This window comes from Periplaneta americana, chromosome 14 (assembly GCF_040183065.1).
Source record: "Periplaneta americana isolate PAMFEO1 chromosome 14, P.americana_PAMFEO1_priV1, whole genome shotgun sequence".
Lineage (NCBI taxonomy): Eukaryota > Metazoa > Arthropoda > Insecta > Blattodea > Blattidae > Periplaneta > Periplaneta americana.
Window position 1 is genome coordinate 135,046,955 of NC_091130.1, and position 24,736 is coordinate 135,071,690.

General features: G+C 36.7%; 1 protein-coding gene across 2 annotated transcripts in view; it reads right to left on the bottom strand.

Annotated features, from left to right (window-relative positions):
* LOC138713746 (serine/threonine-protein kinase meng-po) overlaps window positions 1–24,736 on the bottom strand; it is a 126,276-nt gene that overhangs the window by 24,044 nt on the left and 77,496 nt on the right. For both annotated transcript variants that reach the window (XM_069846119.1, XM_069846118.1), the window contains one exon: window positions 83–412. In XM_069846119.1, the coding sequence (XP_069702220.1) occupies window positions 83–412 (330 nt within the window). The remainder of the gene's footprint in view (window positions 1–82; window positions 413–24,736) is intronic.

Consider the following 24,736-nt stretch of genomic DNA (forward strand, 5'->3'; position numbering starts at 1 on the left):
GCAGTCTTTATTGCCCTTCAGTCGGATTTGAAGCTTCAAAACTTTGACGTTTGGCAGAGACTCGTGCCGTGGTGAGCCGTACCTGCTTTGCGACGCGCTTGCTGTGCAGCTCGCCGATGCCAGTCTCTGACACGTTGGACGTGAGGTCCCCAAGAGGCGCATACTCCTGAGAGAACACGTAGAAGCCAGCCGTCTCGAAGGCGACATCATACGTGCTGATGATGTTGCGGTGAGCGCCTAGGTGCAGACTGTAGTGGAACTCGCGGTAGAAGTCCCTCAGAGCCGTGTAGGGTTTGGGAAGCGCCTTCAACACCATCTCGGTGTCCGTGGCGCGGTGCTCGGCCAGCAGGATCTTGCCGAACCATCCTTCTCCGACGATCTGGAGGATGTCGAACTCTTCCGCCAAGTTCACCTGCGACATAAGAATTCACCCGTCATTCTCACATAGTACGGACCGTTTTGTTTCGCGTCTAAATTGACAGAAAACGGCCAAAAATATTCAGTTAAGACACTTTCCTCGGAGAAGACAAACACAATTCATCACTCTGTTAGAAATAACATGTGACAGTTCTCGTCTCGTCATTCTCGTGCCCTTCGAGTCTCGCTCTTCATTCTCGAAATAGGATTTGGTCGACGTGGAAAGATTTCGTAACTTTGAATAACATACATAATTGAAATAAATAACATTATAAATGTTTAAATGAGACAAAAAGACAAAACAGAACAGTATCTTAGTTATCAAAATGTTCTGGTTATATTATATGATATTACCTATGGTTATATAAATAGAAAGAAAAAAGGTAAAGGTATCCTCGTCACATGCCATGAAGGCACTTGGGGGGCATGGAGGTAGAGCCCTATGATTTCCATGACCTCGGCACTAGAATGAGGTGATGTGGTCGGCACCACGCTCTGACCGCCTTTTACCCTCGGGAAAGACCCGGTGCTCAATTTTATAGGAGGCTGAGTGAACCTCGGGGCCGTTCTGAAAGTTTGGCAACGAGAAAATATCTAAATAGAAAGAAAACAATTCTCAAATAAATTTGCATTTACTTCTTAATTTCAATTCAGGAATTCGCCCCTGAGCACGAGTTCTACTCTTTCAGGGACGAGCTAAAGTTTTTCTGTTTATATTATTAGCAAAATAAATAAATAAATAAAAATAACGTTAATATCTTTTTACTTGAGATTGCACATTTGATCTCAAACATATGAAAAGAAAATTCCTAGCCTGTTAATAAGCACCTAGTAATTAAATAAAGCCTGGGCAACGGATTATTATACACTGAAAGGTAGAGGTGATGTTTAAAATAGGCAACTTGATTGTTTATACATATGGCATATATAACAGTTGCCAAAGTAGATAAAAGTTCAGTCAGGTATAAACAACTGTGGCGATTCAAGGCTGCTTGACGTTCGGGACTTTGGTAGTGATCAATCTCGACGTCTCGAAACACTCACAAGCAGTCTTTACGTCAACGACGCGATGTATACAACATTGTCGTGCGGGTTTTCGGCTTTACGGGCGCTGTTAGTTGCTTTCTCGATCGTTGTTCATCACTAAAGTCAACATTTAGTTAATACGATGTACAGTAGGTGTGCAAGTGGCAGAGAAGAGAATGACTGACGCGCAGTTAGGGTTGCCAGATCAGTAAGTTAGAATATCATACCAACCTTTAAAAATATCGTATTTTACTTACCTTTATAAAAATATCCTACATTAAATACCTCGGCAAAACATGTAATAATAGTATATTGTATGTTTTTATGACAACAAATTAAGAAAATATGTGTAATACCATAAAGACATTAATATTGCCTTGTAATAATTATTTTCTGTCATTAAATTTTAAATTTTTATCATAAACTTAAAATAAAAATACAAAAAGAGTGTTTCTTCTATTTTTGAATAATATGTATTTCGTTTCGGTGCTTCTTAACCTTTTTTGCCCCATGCTCAATTTCACCATTCATCACAATATTATTTCCCTTATGTTTACTAAAAAATAATACATATAAAATTGAAAATATTTTATTTTATATATTAAAATATACACATTTATTTTTATTTTATTTATTTATTTAACCTGATAGAGATAAGGCCATGAGGCCTTCTCTTCCCCTCTACCAGGGATTACAACTACAATATTAAGAATACAATTACAATTATAATTACAATTAATATTAAATTTACAAATACAATAAAAATCAAAGTACTAAAAGATTAACTGATTAATAAGAGCTAGATAGTTTATTGTAAAAGTTAAGAAGAGAGAAACTTTTTTTCTTATTAATTAAGTAAAAATTAAACCTACTCTACGCAGTAAGAAAATGCTTAATAAGCTTGCTTTTGAATGCTATTAAATTCCGACAGTCTCTGATGTCACTGGGTAGGGTATTCCACAAGCGCGAGAGCGAGATTGTGTATGATGATGAATACGATGATGTCGTATGTGTTGGTATGGCTAGTGTGCGGCTATTTTGCGTGCGTGTGAAAAGATTATGATATGATGACAGGTAACTGAAACGGGAGGCAAGGTAGGTAGGTGTAAAAGTGTGAAGAACTTGGAAAAGGAGAACAAGAGAATGAAAATTTCTACGTTCGTTAAGCCGTAGCCAGTTTAGAGTTTGGAAGGATGGGGTAATGTGATCAGCGCGACGGACATCGCAGACGAAGCGAACACAAGAATTATGAACACGTTGTAATTTTTGCGACTGGTTGACATTGAGGTCAGTCAGTAGAAAATCACAATAATCGAAGAGGGGCATTGCTAGTGTTTCCACTAGTATTTTCTTGAGTGATAGCGGAAGGAATTTTCGAATGCTGTTTAAGGAATGTAGTATGGAAAGCACCTTTTTGGTAATATGGATTACTTGGTTATTGCAGTTTAAATGCGTATCAAAGTAATCTCCAAGGTTTTTAACACTGGGAGCAAAAGGGATTATTGCGTCGTTTAACTTGACTGGATACAGGAGTAATGTTGCGTAATAGACGTTGATGTCCCACTAGGATTGCTTGTGATTTTCTTGCATTGAGAGTCAAACCAAACTTTCTGGCCCATGCAGATGTAGATTCAAGGTCCTTGTTAAGATTTTGTGTTTCGTCATTGAGTGAGTCAGGGGTTGTATGGATATAGATTTGTAAATCGTCTGCGTAAAGATGATTCTTACAGTGCTGTAGAGTCGAGGGGATGTCATTTACGTAAATAGTGAATAGTAGTGGTAATAGGACAGATCCCATTTATCTTATTTATTTGTATTTTATGGACCTCATATCTTCCTAAAACCCTCAAAATTCCCTCCTGGTTGGGAGACACTGGTCTATATTATGAATGTGTCGCGAGATTTTAAATTATACCTTTAGCATGCGAGATGTTGAAAAAAGGATGTTTTAGATTGTCAATTTTCATAACCAGTTATTTCTGAATGAAGCATATTCCAAGAATCGAGCAAATTACTAGGGTTGAATAAAAAGTAATGGTAACAGTTCGATATTTCTGACATGGCTTTATTCACAGGGGTACAACATTTACGTACGGCACCTTCTATATAGTCGCCCCCCTCATTTATTACCTTTTCCCAAATGTTTGAAAGGCGTCGTACACCATCAGCGCGTCCATCTTTGTTGATGTTCCGTATTGACCGCCCTAAAGCACGGATAAGTTCATCTCTGGTATTGTACCGGGTCCCTCGCACTGGTTCTTTCATTTTGGTGAAAAGATAGTAATCGCATGGATCATATCGGGTGAGTATGGTGGATGTTCCAGTAGTCGACGTTTGCCGTCTGCCTTGGAGGCACAGCGTGGTGCAGTATTACCCCATCAATGTCATACGCTACAATGAACATCTCCTTCACAGCACTTTGTGTAGGGCGCACTTTCTTTGGACGAGGAGAACCGGGATGCTTCCATTCATTTGATTGGCGTTTCAAGTTTGGTTCATACGAGCGAGTCCAGGTTTCGTCCATAGCGACGATTCGTCCAAGAAAGTCGTCACCTTCCCTTTGGTACCGGTGCAACAAGGCCTTCCCGGAACGCTTTAACCCATCGTGCCACTGTGCGATATGGCAACGCTGCATCGCCACATGCTTCACGCAGTCCCTGAAAACATTCTTGTGCACTATGACCTCGTGCCATTTCAATTTTGATCCAGAAACGTTGCTCTAAGGATGGTCTTAGGGCGCTCGCACTATCCCTATGAAAGTGAACGTTCTACACACTGCAGTAGATTGATGGCGTACTGTCGCCGCTGGCTGCACTAACTCATCTAATAGTCCTTGTTCATGTCCACATAGCTGGCAGCTCTCGAACGCACCATCGTCACGTGACAGCAGTGTTTCCATTACTTTTTATCCAACTTATGTACGAAAATTCCTGCAATATTTACCAGCATCGGTAATATCAAACATTCTAAAAGAAACTAGTTTAGCAGTAAAATTTTGTCATAGAGTTTCAGGCTTTGAAGCAAATTAAACTTAAGAAACAAATGGAAATAAAATCAATGAATGTGTTACTGTTTATAAAATATGACAGTGATCGTTTTTCTTTCGTGCTTGAATTTATTTTGGCACAAAACCTTACCTCTTGTTCGCTTTGATGTTTGGACGTCATAGCTCTTTTTCACAGTGCGTGTAAATAAACGAATAGACAGGCATAAAATCAAGTTTATTATCCCAAATATTTCACACCTAACGAGATCCTTACGTTCTCTTGCAAGAGGTGTCAGTGAAAGAGCAACGTCGTTAAAGGTGAAGAGAAAAATAAATAACTTCTCAAATATGTGGGCAAGGTATGGGAAAACACAATTACTTTTCCCTGTTATTCGAAGCCCACATTGCAGCTGCTTCCATTGAAAATACTGAGACAAGCATTGGCATTTTATACCATTACTCTTGACTCTACCCATTCTCCAAATGCAACACTCTCCTTTTCATAGTTTGTGAACGTTTAGAATCTTGCATGAAGGGTTTTCTTTAAAGCAGGCCTGCACAAGGTTTGCGCTCTCCGAGCCGGCTCACAGCTCATGAGCAGAATGCAGATATTAGCTGCGCTCTGTATAAGGGTGGACTGGAAGAAGGGGTGGATCTCGTACAAAATATACACAAAAGGAAGTACTATTACGAGTGTTTATGAAATGAATTCCCGTTCAATGTTTGCAGAATTATCTTGGACTATTATTAATTAATAAAAAAATATTTGTTTTACAGAAATAATAGAAATTCTATAGCTATTTAAATGTACAATATCAGTTTGTTATATTTTTATTTATCAGTACATCAAAACGAGGTTTTATGCTGTTGGCAGCTGAAAGGAACAGTAGCCTACTGATCTAATGAAACATCAGTTACAGATGTTCGATGTCTGCCGTTATTAAAGTTGATTATAGAAAACAGTTGCTCACAAATATAAACGTTGAGCCAAACATAGCAATTATTTTCACAGCCAGCCTGTGTAGTCGTGGATATTATTGCTAATGTTTAGTCTTGTAAAATTCAACCAGGCTAGTAGTATTATTCAAACGATCTTTAGCCCTTAGGCCATATTGAAGATCAATAAGTTCGAGCTGTAAATCGTTCCACTAGATAGCTGAGTGGTAGTTTCCCTCTCCTCTACCTATAGCAAGTCTATGTCATTCTGACGTATCTTCCTCTCCGTTTCGGCAAGCGGTAAACTCGGCTCTTCCGCTCGGAATGAGCGCGCGCGCTCGTTGAGCGCTGTTTGTGCAGGCCTCCTTTAAAGCTATCAGATTTTTTTTTAAGTTCTTCAAACTGATATTTGACGCACACATTGTGGGACTCAGATACCATGGAATTGGCACCATAATTAGCATATAGTTAAGATTACACAGAGCCACCGGCGTAGCTCAGTCGGCTGAGGCGCTTGCCTGCCAATCCGGAGTTGCGCTCGGGCGTGGATTCGATTACCGCTTTGGCTAATTACCTCGTGGGGTTTTTTCTCCGAGGTTCTCGTCTACCGTAAAGCGAATGTCAGGTAGTATATGGCGAATCCTCTTCCTCATCTCGCCAAACACCATTTCGATATCACCAATTCTATTGACGCTAAACAACCCAGAACTTGATACAGCGTCGTTAAATAACCAACTAAAAGAAAAGATTACGCAGACCGTAGCATTGACAGTGAAGTGCGTTTGTCACCGGTTGTATTAAAAACACTACAATGCTTCGTCGATAAAGAAGAAAATCAATGTCTACCCACTTAGGTATAACACGCGGAACAAGTCCCCTGCAATCGGCAAGCATTATGGTTAGGTAGAGCTTGAAAATCCAGGAGTATTATGGACGATAAAAAATCGATCATACGGAAATGAATATTTTTCAAGAGTTGTTAATTCATTAAAAAAAAGTCAATCTGAAGCAAAGTTAATACAAATTAATTTTATTTCATAGAATATATCTATAAAATAAATAAATAAGGAAAGAACTGAGGAATTAATAAATAAAGAACGAAAGAAAGAAAGAAAGCAAGAACGAGTGAAAAAAGAACGAAATAAAGAAAGAGAAAGAATAAAAAAGAAAAAGACGGAAAGAAAGAAAGAAAAAGAAGGAAAGAAGAAACGAAAGAAAGAAAGAAAAAGAAAAACGAGGAAAGAAACGAAAGAAAGAAAGAAAAAAGAAAGGAAGAAAAAGAAGGAAAGAAAGAAAAAGGAGGAAAGAAAGAAAAAAGGAGAATAAAGAAAGAAAAAACACAAAGAAAGGAATAAAAATAAAAAGAAGGAAAGAAAAAGAAGGAAAGAAAGAAAGAAAAAGGAGGAAAGAAAGAAAGAAAAAGAAGGAAAGAAAGAAAGAAAAAGTAGGAAAGAAAAAAGAAATAAACAAAAGAAAGAAAGAAAAAGGAGAGAAAGAAAGAAAAAGGAGAGAAAGAAAGAAATAGAAGAAAATAAAGAAAGAAAAAGGAGAGAAAGAAAGAAAAAGGAGAGAAAGAAAGAAAAAGAAGAAAAGAAAGAAAGAAAAAGAAGGAAAGAAAGAAAGAAAAAGAAGAAAAGAAAGAAAGAAAAAGAAGGAAAGAAAGAAAGAAAGAAAAAGGAGAGAAAGAAAGAGAAAGGAGAGAAAGAAAGAAAAAGAAAAAAAGAAAGAAAAAGAAGGAAAGAAAGAAAGAAAGAAAAAGAAGGAAAGAAAGAAAGAAAAGAAGGAAAGAAAGAAAGAAAAAAGAAAAAGAAGGCGAGAAAGAAAGAAAAAGAAGGAAAGAAAGAAAGAAAAAGAAGAAAAGAAAGAAAGAAAAAGAAGGAAAGAAAGAAAGAAAAAGAAGAAAAGAAAGAAAAAGAAGGAAAGAAAAAGTAGGAAAGAAAAAAGGACAGAAAGAAACAAAAGAAAGAAAGAAAAAGGAGGAAAGAAAGAAAGAAAGAAAAAAGGAGAATAAAGAAAGAAAAAGACAAAGAAAGAAATAAAAAGAAAAAGAAGGAAAGAAAGAAAGACAGAAACGGAAGAAAGAAAAAGAAGGAAAGAAAGAAAGACAGAAACGAAAGAAAGAAAAAGAAGGAAAGAAACGAAAGAAAGAAAGAAAAAGGAGAATAAAGAAAGAAGTAAATAAAAAGAAAAAGAAGGAAAGACAGAAAGAAAGACAGAAACGAAAGAAAGAAAGGCAGAAACGAAAGAAAGAAAGGCAGAAACGAAAGAAAGAAAGAGAAGGAAAGAAAGGAAGAAAGAAAAAGAAGGAAAGAAAGAAAGAAAAAAGGCACAAAGAAAGAAATATTACCGGTAGCTTAAACTCTCCAGCAATATCCTTCATATTTGCGCTGTTTTCAAGGCTTTGAATAATATTTACTTTGTCAGAAATACTCAGATGTGAACGTGTTTGTGACATGATGCCTTAAGGCTGGTTCACAACAAACCGGGAACGAAAACGAGAATGAAAATATTGTTAAAATAGATGTATTTAAATGTAAGCATTCACAATTAACGTTCACCTTCCCGTTCTCGGGCTTTGGCAAGTTTCTCGTTAATTGTGAATGCTCACATTTAAATATATTTATTTTAACAATGTTTCCGTTCCCGGTTTATTGTGTACCAGCCTTTACCGGTATGCTGGGGCTTAAATTCTCGTCATAACAGACTACGTTGTACTGTATTACTGCTTTTTTTAGACTCAAACGCATTCTACTAATTCGGCGGAGGAATCCAGACGATTTAGAATTCTGGATCGTAGGGCTGATGCGTGAGAAATGATATTATGATGACCAGGCCACGAGAACTAAATGCATATGAAAATAATAGTTGACAAAGAATGGAAAAGAGAATGCATAGGCGTACAGAAAATAGTAACATGCGTTACAAGAGCGGTATGTTGAAGTTTTCATGTTCGAGGAAAAGTTTGAAAAAGCGAAACGTAGTTGAGCTTTTTTAATTTCCGAGAATTGAAAGAAAACATACCGCTCGTGTATCGTACATTATTTTGTGCGAAGATCGTTTATTACATACCTGAAAGAGGAATTTCTAATTAGTTGCAATGAAATCTCCAGCTTGGTTTCTGTTCAATGACGGCAAATTTGCAAATATATGTATATATATATATATATATATATATATATATATATATATATATATATATATATCTTCAACATTGTTGCTTTAAAATGATTTCTGTGTTTACTATACTCCAGCAGGCCGTGATATACGTCTGTCTTTTTTTTTTTTCCTCCAGTCTATAAATGCGAACTTAAAACAAACGGTAAGGTTATGTAATGATTTATTTTTCATTTTAATATTACAACAATATTATTTATATAACATATTGCAGTAATAACATCGGTAAGTTTAATTTTTCCGGTGAAGGAGATGTTTAGAAATGGAAAATATCTTTGACATCTAATTCTGCACATTGAAATTAATTGTTACATTTGTGCAGTTATTCAAAGTTATAGAGTTTACTTAATTTTTGTAAATATTTAAAAACAATAATTAACAGTGCAATTTAGGTGAAATTGCAGTGGTAAGTTTCCAATTTATAATTGTTACTATATTGAACGTCTCTAAAAATAATATGTTAAAAGCCTAAAGCAGTAAAATCAATATGTCATTTAAGCGGTAAGAAGAGGGAAATTATTATGTGTGTTAGGTTGGGAATACTGAATGTGGAATTTTAGACTTCCCGCGGATTGGTTTTGTGCGGAAACCAAGTAAATACGCACGATCTCGCACAAAAGAATTTTATTCCGTTCACCCTCCACCTCGGGATAATCCTAACATAGTCGTGAGGCTAACGTCAAGCATTATCTTTTCTTGGTGTGTGGATAAGCTTCAGGGCTTCTACCGCGTTGTCTTGGTGTTGGTGGCTAACGTTTCGACCGCTGTGTTGTGGTCATCTTCAGAGCAGTTGTTGGATAAGGAAATAGTCTGCCAGCTCGTATATACTGTATATAGTAGTCTCGATGGCGGGAGTACTTGCGGTGATAGGTCGTAGGTTCTCCTTCTAACATCTGATTGGTCCTACGTTGTCCAATCCGGTTGAGGTCTGTATGAAGGGGAGTATTCATATTAAATACTGGCCCTCATAAGGTCCGAAAGAGTGACCTTGATAACTTTAATATGAATACTCCCCTTCACACAGATTCCAACCGGATTGGACCACGTAGGACCAAGCAGATGCCAGAAGGAGAACCTAGACCTATACTTAGGAACGAGAAACCAGGTCTCCACATGTACGTGGCGCCCCCCCCCCTTTCATCCGGACAACGGGCACGGTATCAAGTTCACTCTTTCGGACCTTATGAGGGCCAGTATTTAATATGAATACTCCCCTTCATACAGACCTCAACCGGATTGGACAACGTAGGACCAATCAGATGCCAGAAGGAGAACCTACGACCTATCACAGCAAGTACTCCCCCCATCGAGACTACTGTATATATATATATATGGTGTTTCAAAAATATGGGGCATAATTTCAGGTATGTATTTCCAACATGTAGACAATCAAAATAGTTCATTACAACATGTGTCCGGAAATGCTTTATTTCCGAGTTATGGCCTTCACAACATTGAAATTCACCGGAACATTTTTCTTTCCGCAGGTCGTTGTCATTACAGAAGATGTTCAAAATGTCCACCTCCTGCTTGAATACAGACTTCACATCGATGTCTCATTGACCTGCGAACACGATCCCAAACTCCAGGAGTATTGCGTATGTCCTCAGAACATGCCACAATTCGATTCCGAAGGGATTCCAACAGTCTCCAGACAGTCGTATGAGGAACATTGACTTGCAACACTACCCTTCGTGTGCTGATAGAAGGAGTCATGTTCACAGCTTCAAGAATCTCCTCCTGTACTTCTGGAGTTGTAGATCTTGGTCGTCCCCTTCCCAAACCATGAGAGTTAAATTTTCCATACTCGCACAGACGGTAATGGAGACGTACAAATGTCTTCCGATCTGGACATTGTCGCTGTGCGTACCTCTCCTGGTACAAACAACGAGCCAGCGCAGCATTGCCGTCCGCCTTACCGTACATGAAGTGTATTTCTGCCAGCTCTTGATTTGAATACATGTCGCACAGTCTAACGCCTACACAACACTGAATGTAACCTTCGCCTCGGAATGAACTGTCAAGAGTGCCCTCTTAATGTCTCCTTTGACAGCAACGACCTGCGGAAAGAAAAACGTTCCGGTGAATTTCAATGTTGTGAAGGCCATAACTCGGAAATGAAGCATTTCCGGACACATGTTGTAATGAACTATTTTGATTGTCTACATGTGGGAAATACATACCTGAAATTATGCCCCGTATTTTTGAAACAACCTGTATATACGAGCTGGCAGACTGTTTCCTTATCCAACAACTGCTCTGAAGATGGCCACAACACAGCGGTCGAAACGTCAGCCAATAACACCAAGACAACGCGGTAGAAGCCCTGAAGCTTATCCACACCCCATGTACACCAGCCGCGGAAGCCTACGGGAACAATTATCATTTCTTGTTTATTGAAAATAATAAAGAAATATGTTGCAATGCAGGGAAGGTTTACGACAGACGTTTAAATACAGTAGAGAATATGTGGTACCCAGTTCATATGTAATGACTAGGGTAGGAATTGTATGCCGTTACATTGCGCTTCATACTCCTCTGACTTTAGGTACCGGTACGTAATTGGGTTGGAGTGGGGGATTTCAGTGTGTTTCGTTCAGCAGTGAACTTCAGTTGATCGGTTGCATTACGACCGAATACTGCTATTCGTAACAGCAACATTCAACGTCCTGTGAAGAAGAATAATAGCAAAATTCCGAGGACGAAATTTGTGACTTAATTTTAAATGAGGAAATTTGTAATAATGATACAGATTTTGAGATAAATAATACGTAAAATGTTTCAAATATTCCCCCATTGTTTCTGCAGAAGTGGAACGAAGTTTCTCTAGATTTAAGGCTGTTTTTTCTAGCAACAGGTAATCATTCTCCTTTGAAAATTTGAAAATGAGGTTTGTTTTTCACTGCAATAATATATAAAATGAAAAATTATGTAGACTAAAAGAAAAACGTAACACACTATCATATTAGCATAGTGAAATAATAAGGCTGATACTTGTCAATGTCATTTAGGTGTATTTTCTACAGACATAACATAGAATGTAGTCAATGATATTGTGACAAACCGGATAGTTGGAACACGAAATAGGAAAAAATGTAGCAAACAAGATGAAAACATTATGGATATTTAGCTCTACGTAAAATTTGTGACAGTTTAAATGAAGAAATTTATAATAATGATACAGATTTTGAGAAAGATAATGCTTGTGTAAATATTTCAAATATGTCCTCATTGTTTCTGCAGAAGTGGAACGAAGTTTCACTAGATTCAAGGCTGTTTTTTCTAGCAACAGGTAATCATTCTCCTTTAAATAATTTGAAAATGTGGTTTGTTATTCACTGCAGCAATATATGAAATGAAAAATTATGTAAAACAAAAACGTAATACACTATCATATTAACATAGTGAAATAATAAGGCTGATACTTGTAAAAATTATATTCGGCGTTTTTCTACAGACTTAATTACTTACTTACTGGCTTTTAAGGAACCCGGAAGTTCATTGCCGTCCTCACATAAGCCCGCCATTGGTCCCTATCCTGAGCAAGATTAATCCATTCTCTATCATCATATCCCACCTCCCTCAAATCCATTTTTTTATTTTTATTTTATTGGGTTATTTTACGACGCTGTATCAACATCTAGGTTATTTAGCGTCTGAATGATATGAAGGTGATAATGCCGGTGAAATGAGTCCGGGGTCCAGCACTGAAAGCTACCCAGCATTTGCTGGTATTGGGTTGAGGGAAAACCCCGGAAAAAACCTCAACCAGGTAACTTGCCCCAACCGGGATTCGAACCCGGGCCACCTGGTTTCGCAGCCAGACGCGCTGACCGTTACTCCACAGGTGTGGACTTCAAATCCATTTTAATATTATCTTCCCTAAAGGTCTTTTTCCCTCCGGCCTCCCAACTAACACTCTATATGCATTTCTGGATTCGCCCATACGTGCTACATGCCCTGCCCATCTCAAACGTCTGGATTTTATGTTCCTAATTATGTCAGGTGAAGAATACAATGCGTGCAGTTCTGTGTTGTGTAACTTTCTACATTCTTCTGTAACTTCATCCCTCTTGACCACAAATATTTTCCTAAGCACCTTATTCTCAAACACCCTTAACCTATGTTCCTCTCTCAAAGTGAGAGTCCAAGTTTCACAACCATAAAGAACAACCGGTAATATAACTGTTTTATAAATTCTAACTTTTAGATTTTTTGACAGCAGACTAGATGATAAAAGCTTCTCAACCGAATAATAAAAGGCATTTCCCATATTTATATTGTGTTTAATTTCCTCCCGAGTATCATTTATATTTGTTACTGTTGCTCCAAGATATTTGAACTTCTCCACCTCTTCAAAAGATAAATTTCCAATTCTTATATTTCCATTTCGTACAATATTCTCGTCACGAGAAATGATCATAACAGAGAATAAAATATCTTTGAAACTGCGAAATTTTTCGTTATCAAAGAAAATGATGTCTTCAAATTTTTTTTAGCAGATAGTTGTGTTTCGAAGTCAAAGAAGTGGCTTTCAACCACCCAAATGCTGAGGACTAACTTACCGTGATGACAAGAATGAGTTCAAACGAACGAAAGACTCTGCGTTAACTCCAACTCTGAGACGTACTCAAGGTTAGAGGCGCACTGATAGTATAACGGCATGTATTTCTCAGGTCTAGTAATGACTCTTTCAAGTATTCAGATTCTGAATATTTATGGACATTTGCTTGCAATGAGGGATATTTGTAACGTCAACAAGAAAGCTTTCTAGCAGTCTCCATTGACAACCCAGTTTTCTAGCAAACTCGCACTTAGTTAAACTCAACAACATTCTGTAAACAGCTGATCCTGCCAAGAAACTGTTGGCGTTGGAAGTTCCTTAGCTGTTTATGGAAACATGTCCTTGGTAACAAATGTGAGGTCAAAGAAAATGGAAGGACTAATAAAAGTTAACACAATTTGTTCCTGTTACTCACTGACAGGTTAAAATTGTGTGATTTTCTATTTAGAGTACTATAATATAATTTTAACCATAACAATATTATTTATTTATTTATTTATTTATTTATTTATTTATTTATTTATTTATTTATTTATTCTGGTGTAGTTAAGGCCATCAGGCCTTCTCTTGCACAACACCAGGAATACAAATACAATAATAGAAATAAACAGAGAAAAATAATAATAATAATAATAATAATAATAATAATAATAATAATAATAATAATAATAATAATATAATATAATTTAATAGCTTCACAGTCGTTTTACGAGTCATTATGCATATATTTTTTACAATGTCAAATGTTTAACGATTGTCAAGGAACATATTTTTTACACGATATTGTGTTTTCTCGTCGTTACAGAAAACGGCCGCCACGATTGAAAGTTGATTTTACTGAATTCAAAATTGTCAACCTGGATAAGTAGGCCTATGTTGAAATATTACAAATAACTGCTCTAGAGTTGTAATGAAAACCACTGCCTTCTATGTACGCTACAATCCTACAATGCATGTAAAATTCATACGCAAAACGCAATGTTGATTAATATACATTATAAGAAACAAATCACTGCATTTGAAATGTACTGAACTTTATTTAAACAATCCAAACTTCACTTAACAAAATGAAAAATAACAATTATTCCAATTGAACACGAAATATTGCAAGTACCTGAATCACTTTTACGCCTTCACATTGAAGTTTATGGTGAAGTACGTTGGCCAGACTGCTAACATCAGTCAACTGTTCATAGTGTAACGTACGTATCACAGTCTACTATGTACAGTCATGATGCTTGAGTTTTGAGGGTGCTAGAAACAATAGACTGTGACGGTTCTATTTTGCATTGCCTGCAATGAGGCGATATTAGCGATCCTAGTGGTGAGCAGCTATCTAATGTTTGCATTTTTACTACGTATTGAGCTTCGTGAGTGTATATACTAGACTGTGGTACGTATACTGTATAAATTGAGGAACTCTCTTTGCTCGTTTTTTTTTTTAACTTTTCCTCTAAGCTAGCTGCATACTATCAACAGTGTTTACGTCCATTGCAAAGATTTTGTGAACGGAGGATAGATAAAAGCTTTTATCATGAATGATGAATTCAATGACGAATAGATAGGTGCTCACTGAAATTTCTATCATTTTACTGAATCTTGGACAACAGAACTTGTCGCAGCCTACGGTTGAAGCCTTTTAAGCTGTAACATTTGCCAAATATTACTCGTGTTGACACTGATTTGTTATAAACAATATTCAACACTTGCAATGGAAAAAACACCATTAAAATGTAAAGTAGGATTAAACAAGACTTTCAATAAATAAGGAAAACCGTGCTAAATTCAAAATAAATATAAAATAATGTTTCGTTTCCCGGATAGAAATCATCATCTCATAATAAAATAAAATCCCTTATCTTTACCAATTGGCTATGTTTAAAATTATGCATAAATATTTTGTAATATTTTAATAATTTAAGAAACTTTTAAATTGCTATGAAGTATAATTTGTGAGTAACTGTGAGCAAGTGTCTCGCTATAACGTTAACATTAAAATACAGAACGCTCGTATTCATGTTAACAGAGCAATCACGTAAAGTTTGTTTTCTTGTCAATTTAAAAATACATTGTTAAAGTCAATCATGCGATTTACAATAGGAGATATAAGAACACGGTTTTGGTATCAAATGTAACTTCTGCACTATACAGGGTGGAAGGGGGCCGATGCATCAAAACTTAAGAGGTGATTCTACAGTGGTTAAATAAAACAAAATCGTTATTACGCTTTCCCTTCGATGAAGCACTGTTAAGCAGGAAAAAAAAATCTTGGCCCAATGTTTGCAGCGCTCTATTGCGGTAATGGCCCGAGATAAATGGTTGATGCAATACAAGCAGATAGGTAAAAATAATTAATCTGAGGAGTCATGTCTTGAATGTATATATTTTAAATTAAACCGTTTAATTTAATTTAATTTAAATTTAATAATAATTGCGAAAATCGTTAAAAATAAATCTTGCAACGCAGCTCACCGATAGAGTACAGCACAAGGGGAGAAGAAAGTAAGGAGTGCAGGCCGCGTTTGCTTAGAGTTATTGCAGTAGCCGTGATGTTGCCAAATGCTTCATAGAAACATAACGATTTCCTCTAAAACGATGAATATTAGAGAAAAAAATTATTTAGGTTTTTCTAACCTATCCTCATGATCTGTTAGCTACCAGTTTCATTTTCTGTGTCTGATGTATTTATTCACACTGCAAATGGGTATATACCCGGTGGCGGTGGTAATTAATTGCACTCAATAATGACAATTAATAATAAACACAACTAATAAAAATACAATTAGTAATAATGAATAATAATACGAATAATAATAATAATTAATAATAATAACAAGAAGCATCCTAAATTAAATGACGCACGATCACTTAAAATACCATGTTAAGTAAATCTAATTCGTATCTTAACCCTAAGTTCAAACTAAAGCCCACGCATACTATTTGTTCATACATGCACAAATACCTTTCAGCACTACACTCATTTCGCTGTCAACTCACTCACTGCACTGGAACTAAGACACATTTCACTAACACTTCAAAAACATTTCACTGATCAAATACTTTACACTACCACTATAAACTATAAAACTTCACTGACACAAACACACTTTATTTACTCAGCACACTTCACTGACACAACACACTTCACTGACACAACACACTTTACTGACACAACACACTTCACTGATATAACATTTCAAATAACAAAATATGAATTACATCCTTTAAATAGTGTGTATAATATACTACCGTCTAACATGATGGTACAAAGGTTACCATCCACCTTGTATAGATAATCAAAATTTAAATAATCTTTCATATTTTAAAATGTACACTACGTAGATAACACATACAAAATTTGTCTTGTACCATTCTTTTATCTATTCGTCACCATGACGCAATTCTCCTCTACTCTTATCAGTACATGCTATACCAAATTTGGACTCTGTGTGTTATTGCGCCATTTCGAAGTAATTATAAATAAATATGAATGTTGTACTACCCACAGTTGTTACATTGTTCTCTCATAGAGGAGGTTAGAAAACCCCCGACTTAAAGATAAATTATTTGTCTTGTTTCTTGGCTCGTGTCTTTTTACTAATACCGTTCTATGTCCATATTAAAGTTGGGCAGTCTGTCAAAAATTTCGTCACTCAGGAACAAACCAGTGACTGTAAAGTAGGATTCGTGTTCCATATATTTCGTTGCCAATCTGCTAATTAAGCGATGAGACACCATTTGGGAAAAGACTCGAGCGTATGGGTTTTTCTGACTCAGAAACTTCGAGTTGGCTCATGAATCACCGAATTTCCTATTCAACTCAGAATGCCACTATGGCTTGCATAATATTTTAGTTTCGCGAAGCCGATTGATTTAAGTTACTTTCCTTGCTGATTATTTCTTTGTCACGGTTTCCTTCAGAAACGTGAATCTAGCAACTGTTAGTTTTCTAATGTCTTAGAAAGATCATATAGTGTCGTCAGCACCAGTAAAAAAACACGCTTCGTTAGTTTCACAATTCCTCACTTTATGTACCGAGCGTTCAGCTTGGCTCTTGGCCGAGGACAGACGCATCAAACATGCTTGCATGGCAGGCGTAGACTGCGGCATTATCAAACCGTAATCTTCCGCGTATTTTACTTATATAACTTCGAATAATAACAGCATGTACACAAATTATACAGAGCGGAAGTAATTATTTATTTTTTTTTTTTAACCTGGTAGAGATAAGGCCATCAGGCCTTCTCTTCCCCTCTACCAGGGGATTACAACTACAATATTAAGAATACAATTACAATTATAATTGAGGGGTTTACCGGAAAAAAGGGGGTATACGTCAATATGGTGAATTGAGATACAGGCAATCTAAGATTTTAAAACGCACCTGAATAAAATGTTATAATAGAGATAATAAGATAATAACTGCCTACCATTGGAGGTAGCCCAGAAGGACTCAGTATACTCTCCTACATGAATTTTACAATATTAAATGTTTACATAAATTTTGTAGAAATAAAATTAAAATAAACATATATGAATATAAAGTGAATAAAAAAAATTAAACAGAGTGAATATGATGACTCAGAATTTGGCAAGAGCGTTTCAAAACTGAAGTTATGATGTCAGCAGTAAGTGTCTGTGGTAGTTCAAAAGTCTTCCTGAAGCTTTGAAAGAACTTGGGAATCACACCACGAGCTCCAATAAGAAGACCAATCGCCTCAATGTCTTCAAGCTGGTATTTTGCTTTGAAGTAATCAACTGTTGGCAGATAAATGTTGATCTTTTCTTTATACATTAAATTAAAAATCTTAGCGAGTGTAAATGTTTTGTAGCATTTAGGCAATTTATATTATTAAATTTCCTTATATTTGTACCATATAAAACTTCGGTCTATACGCCCTTTATCCATATAATGATTTGCTTAGGGGATTTAATGTAGATTTCAGATTTAAATTTCACACGGAATTGAAACAAAGATACATTTTATGACATTTATTATCTACTTCTAAAGTAATTTACATTATTTCAGATATACTGAGTAGACATTAAGTACGCAAAGCAAAATCTCTGAATATAACAGAAAAAGAAAATCTCCATTTTGTGTGAACATAAATAAATAAAATTTACTCTTTGTATAATCCTGGTAACAATAAGCCCAAAAATCTGAATATTGTAACAAATCTCTTTATAGAACATAAAATATTTCCGTCTGAATCTATGAGTTTCATAAGTTTGTTTACTCTTAAAGCAAGGACAATAATGAACATAAAAAGCAGTCAAAGGAAACAACTGGACTGACTAAACTGAACTATATATATCTGCTTAGTCTCTACCAAGAGAAAACACACACAGTACAGTATGCGGTAACGCGCAGCACTAGCTCTACTTGTAGACTGACTGGCTAAATCACGCACGCACGCAGCCCTGTCCTGCAGGTATGTACAGTACAATCAAAACAAAATTTCGCTACTATAATTATTCACTACATTTTAAACCGTTTTCCCGAAGAAGGTCGTAGAGGGTAATCTTGCTCAGGATAGGGACCAATGACGGGCTTATGTGAGGGCGGCAATGAACCTCCGGGTTCCTTAAAAGCCAGTAAGTAAGTATGCAGCTGCACACTTTCCTTTTACTCTCGCCGCGACCGGCACAGTGCAATAACAAAACAAAATCCTACTTCCACAAGGTGTTCAAGAACAAACTTGAGAATAGATTTACCAACAAGTGTTTTAAAAACCACTTTCAATGTAAAATGAAAATAAAGAAATAAAAAATAAAAATAAGAGAGAGATTGAGAGAAAATGCCGCCCCCTAGAAATTGCCGTCCTAGATAACTGCCTGAGCAGGGCATATTTGCGCCACACGGTCAGATAAAATGCAGCATATAAAAAAGGGTCCCTGTTTTGTGGGCATAGTTGCGCCCCGTTCCCATCAGGTAGAGAAAAAGGCATGGCATAGTTGCGCCCCGTTCCCTTCAGGTAGAGAAAAAGGCATGGCATAGTTGCGCCCCGTTCCCTTCAGGTAGAGAAAAAGGCATGGCATAGTTGCGCCCCGTTCCCTTCAGGTAGAGAAAAAGGCATGGCATAGTTGCGCCCCGTTCCCTTCAGGTAGAGAAAAAGGCATGGCATAGTTGTGCCCCGTTCCCTTCAGGTAGAGAAAAAGGCATGGCATAGTTGCGCCCCGTTCCCTTCAGGTAGAGAAAAAGGCATGGCATAGTTGCGCCCCGTTCCCTTCAGGTAGAGAAAAAGGCATGGCATAGTTGCGCCCCGTTCCCTTCAGGTAGAGAAAAAGGCATGGCATAGTTGCGCCCCGTTCCCTTCAGGTAGAGAAAAAGGCATGGCATAGTTGCGCCCCGTTCCCTTCAGGTAGAGAAAAAGGCATGGCATAGTTGCGCCCCGTTCCCTTCAGGTAGAGAAAAGGTCATGGCATAATTGTGCCCCGATGAAATAGGTAGAGAAACAGACACTACGGAAACTCGAGCCTCGTAATCAACCACCCTTATTGATTTCTTATTCGATTTATATTCATTATCGATACCGTTAAAATGAACACCATGAAGTTGGCAGTATTTTATTAACTGTTTTTCTACTGTTTATGCAGTGATTATCGATAGCCTACCATTAAAATGAACACCATGAAGTTGGCAGTACTTTATTAACTGTTTTTCTACTGTTTATGCAGTGATTATCAATAGCCTACCGTTAAAATGAACACCATGAAGTTGGCAGTACTTTATTAACTGACATATTCAAATGAGTGAGCCGTTGGAATATGGGGCCTTGGCAGTCTTGACATTTTATTAGTGATTTTCACACCGTCTGTGGCGTATAGTGAGGTTAATTTAAAATGAATGTTAAGTTTAGTGAAAAGGGTGAAGAGTTAATAATTGATAATGGTTCTAAGTTTCAATTTTCGAAACCCTGTACCGTAGGGTTAAGTTATCGATGTAGAAACAAAAAATGCAGTTCATTTATTGTGTGTGATCGATAAAAAAAGTGTTATTTTAAATAGCAAAATTGATCATACGCTAGGCCTACCTGATTTCAATGCAGCTATCACTGTAATATTTTTAAGTAATTTATTTATTTTATGAGAATCACTTTCGTGTGTACTATGCTCATCGGGGCGCAACTATACCATGTCCATCATGCTACCTGATTTCTTCGGGGCGCAACTATGCCATGTCCCTTCTGCTACCTGATTTCTTCGGGGCGCAACTATGCCATGTCCCTTCTGCTACCTGATTTCTTCGGGGCGCAACTATGCCATGTCCCTTCTGCTACCTGATTTCTTCGGGGCGCAATTATGCCATGCCTAGGCCTCCCAATTGACCGCGGGGCGCAACTATGCTATACCGAACTGCCTACGTTGCCTAGGCCTAAATCCGGCATTGGGTATGCATATTCATATAATTTTGTGCGAGATCGTGCGTATTTGCTTGTTTTCCGCACAGAACCAATACGCGGTAAGTGTGAAATACCACATTCAGTATTCCCAACGTAACACACATAACAATTTCCCTCTTCTTACCGCTTAAGTGCGACATTCATTTTACTGCTTTAGGCTTTTAACATATTATTTTTAGAGACGTTTAACATAGTAATAATTATAAGCTGGAAACTTATCACTGCAATTTCACCTAAATTGCAATGTTAATTATTGTTTTTAAATATTTGCAAAAATTAAGTAAAGTCTACTACTCCACGAAACTTATTGCATTCCTGATACAAGTAACATTAAGGAAGTCGTGAAAAAATCAACAAGATTCCAGATGCCGATATTATTACTGGAATATGTTATATAAATACTATTATTAAAATGAAAAATAAATCATTACATAACCTTACCGTTTGTTTTAAGTTCGCATTTATAGACTGGGCGAAAAAAAGACAGACGTATATCACGGCCTGCTGGAGTATAGTAAACACAGAAAACATTTTATAGCAACAATGTTGAAGAAATATATTTTGGTTTTCCGAAGTTGCCGTCATTAAACAGAAACCAACATGGAGATTTCATTGCAACTAATTAGAAATTCGTCTTTCAGGTATGTAATAAACGATCTTCGCACAAAATAATGTACGATACACGAGCGGTATGTTTGTTTTCATGTTCTCGGAAATTAAAAAAGCTCAACTACGTTTCGCTTTTTCAATCTTTTCCTCGAACATGAAAACTTCAGCATACCGCTCTTGTAACGCATATTACTATTCTGTAGTTGAGTGTGCAGCTGGATATTTATTTGGGAACAGATGTGAAGGCTTCACGCTCATTCGCGCAATTCTGTGTGTTTTATAAGCGAGAAATAGCTGCTGGTAGCGAGTGGAGAATGTTGCAAGAGGGCAAAACCCCTCACGAGTGTTTGCTTTCAATGGATGGTATACTGTGTGTCGTAACTCGAACGGAGAGAGTTGATTGGACGGGTGTGATCAAGCAGTACTTGGCAGCCATCTCGTTCGCGCGTCTCGTCGAGCCAGGTACGTGGGCACTATGCCCCACATCTCCGACGTCACTTGTAATTTGGTGCATATCGTTTGACTTTGAACATTCTAAAACGTGCTTATAGTCAGAGTGTGATACCGAGACAGAAATGAGATGTGCATAAATGTTTTCTCATTTGACACAAATTGTAAGGCAAGAATGCGAAATAAAGAATGTAGAAATGGAGGAAAAATATTAATAAGAAAACGGATATAAGGGAAATGAAGATTAAGAAATTAAAGAGAAACGAAAACGAGAAAGAATAGGCGTAAGGTACACATACCAAATAACGCCACCTTAACACTTCAGTCACTTTTGCTCTGGAAATAAGTTATGTACAAACACGAAAATTATGAAATAGAAATTGTAACCTTATCTTTACAAAATAGCACAATGAAAATGGATATAATATGTACCCAACAAGAATTAGAACTCAAATAGGAAAACTTTGTAAACTGGCGTTATTAGGAACAGGTTATCCAATTAACGCCATCTATTTTCTAGTAACCTATACAGTGTACACTTATAATTGTTAATGAATTATTTTTCCTAAGCAACACAAATAGAACTAAGCGACTAAATTTGAGTTTCTGTTAATAAAAGATACAAAATAACTCAATACTAATGAAAGATTCTTGGTCTGAAATTGAAACACCAGATGGATTAGGAAAATATGTTTTCCAGTGACTCCTACTTTAAAAAACAAGAGACAATGTGACATAGTAGAAAGTTATTAAACACAAAAGCATTTACCTTAGTTTAATATGAATGTTTTCCAATAAGTAAAACAAAAAAATTACATTCTGAACATTTGTAAGTTGAAAGCTTAGTGATTTTCCTGATGTTTTCACACTGATGCTGTACTGTCAGCCTTAGTACAGGGACATCATTTTATTTTTAATATTAACTTGCTTATACCTCAGGATTAACGCCGTTTGCTACCCCGTTCCACGACTGGAGTTCGATGATACTGGCGTAATATACAAACAAATCACTTTACTAGGTATAGGATGGAAGAAAAGTAGTTCATCCATTTACGTGAACTAGAAAATATCGCGCTTTTTAGTTTGATCATTTTCATTAGGTTTTTGTTTAATCAAAATACAGTACAGTATTAACAATGTTACTCACGAACTGAGCTGTCCATGTGGACGTATTCATTATGCAGTGTATATTATACTGTCTACAGCACATTAGCGTACAATATAGAGAATGAAGTTAAATTGAAAAATAATCATAATATGGATATTTAAACACAATTTTTTTTAAATGGTGGCCGTTCATTTCGATACAGGCTTCAGTTCTAATGTGCATATTATCGCACTATAGACTATTGTAAGTAATTCCAATTGCCAGTTTCGTCCTTCGTACTAGTAACTCATGTTGAAATAATTCTGTACCTACTCTTAAAAGGGTACCTTAGGTACTCTAAATTCAATCTTCACTTCTGCCCGACCCGCACAGATAAAATTACTCAGACATACTCTCTACTGTCCGTCCAAGTGGTTATATCGTAGGGTCGTAGAAAGAGAGGAAATCACGTGACAGTTAATTACTTAACAAGGCCTTTTTATTTAAGTTCTTTTAAACAGTTGTATAATATTACGTAGACGTCCAATTCCTAACAGAAATTAATGTTCTGAGAAAGGAGCTAAGACAGCCCAGCCACTAACTGGCGAACAAAAGCTGGTGGGGGAAACCGGGATACGACGTAGGCAAATGGACCACAGTACCTGTGCGAAAATGATTCAATATTGAAAGCTCTTTCGTCACTGAAAAACGCGAACATATTTTTGGAACGTATTGTTTACTATGACCATAAGGCTACTATGACTATATATGCAGTCTTGGATCTGTGTGGAGGACGATTTAACTTCATTAGTAGAAGGGGTGGGAGTGAAGTACATTAAAAAACTCAGGTACAATAAAAATTGAAGTAAAAATAAAATGATGTCCCTGTACTAACATAACCTAAAATTTTGGCTGTAGACCTTTAACGCCACATGCCGTTAAAGCTCTACTGAGTACTTGATAACATGACATGCCTGTTTCTCTAACATTTTCAAATTTTATAGATAGCAAATACATTCTATACATAGAAGAATGTTTAAGGATCACGAAAATATATAGTTTACTATAGTTATTATTTGCTCAACACACAAAATAAAATATTGCCTCTTACCTTGATATAAGAACAGCCATTCACTATCAACACACAACAGGAAAATGATGGAATATAATGTCACTCGTAAATGTCAGCGGACAGCTAGTAACTCATTTCATCACTAGATTCCAAGCGAACGCAGGCTACAGTAGTGCACTACCGAAAACTTGTGTCGTTAACAAATTTTAATAGGGTGGCGTTAAAGGTATACATGGCGTTATTTGGCTCAGGGACCTTATAAGTTTAAAAGGACGAGAGAGTAAAGACAAGAGAAAAGGATGAAGAAACAAAATAAAAACACCAAAAATAGTCCTGAATACTGTTTGCAAAAATATCTCTGAACGCAGGAAGAATCCTACTTTATGTTTAACATTCAAGAGGGCGTAACTCAATTTCACAAATATGACTTACTGTATATTTATATGAACTTTTTCATGACAGTGATGTCACAAATCTTCGTGAATCAACTGTATAAGCACTATAATTATATATTTCGGATCTGTCCACGCCTATGGAGTAACGGTTAGCGCGTCTAGCCGCGAAATCAGGTGGCCCGGGTTCGATTACCGGTCGGGTTAAGTTACCTGGTTGAGGTTTTTTCCTGGGTTTTCCCTCAACCCAATATGAAGAAATGCTGGGTAACTTTCGGTGTTGGACCTGGGACTCATTTCACCGGCATTATCACCTTCATCTCATTCAGACGCTAAGTAACCTAAAATGTTGACAAAGCGTCGTAAAATAACCTACTAAAAATATTTCGGACTCAGAACTTGTAATATGCAATAGAAATAGGCAGGGAAATGTACAGTGGAAGCTCTTAAGTCCGACAGAAAACAAGTTCGACATTCTATAGTTCGACTGCTTACGTAGGAGAATTAGACACGCCCCTATACGAGCACTAAGAAATGGTTCTGTGTCTTGTAGTGATACTTTTGTTAAAGGAAAACAGAATATTTTATTGATCAGGTCATCCATATTTAATCAATGA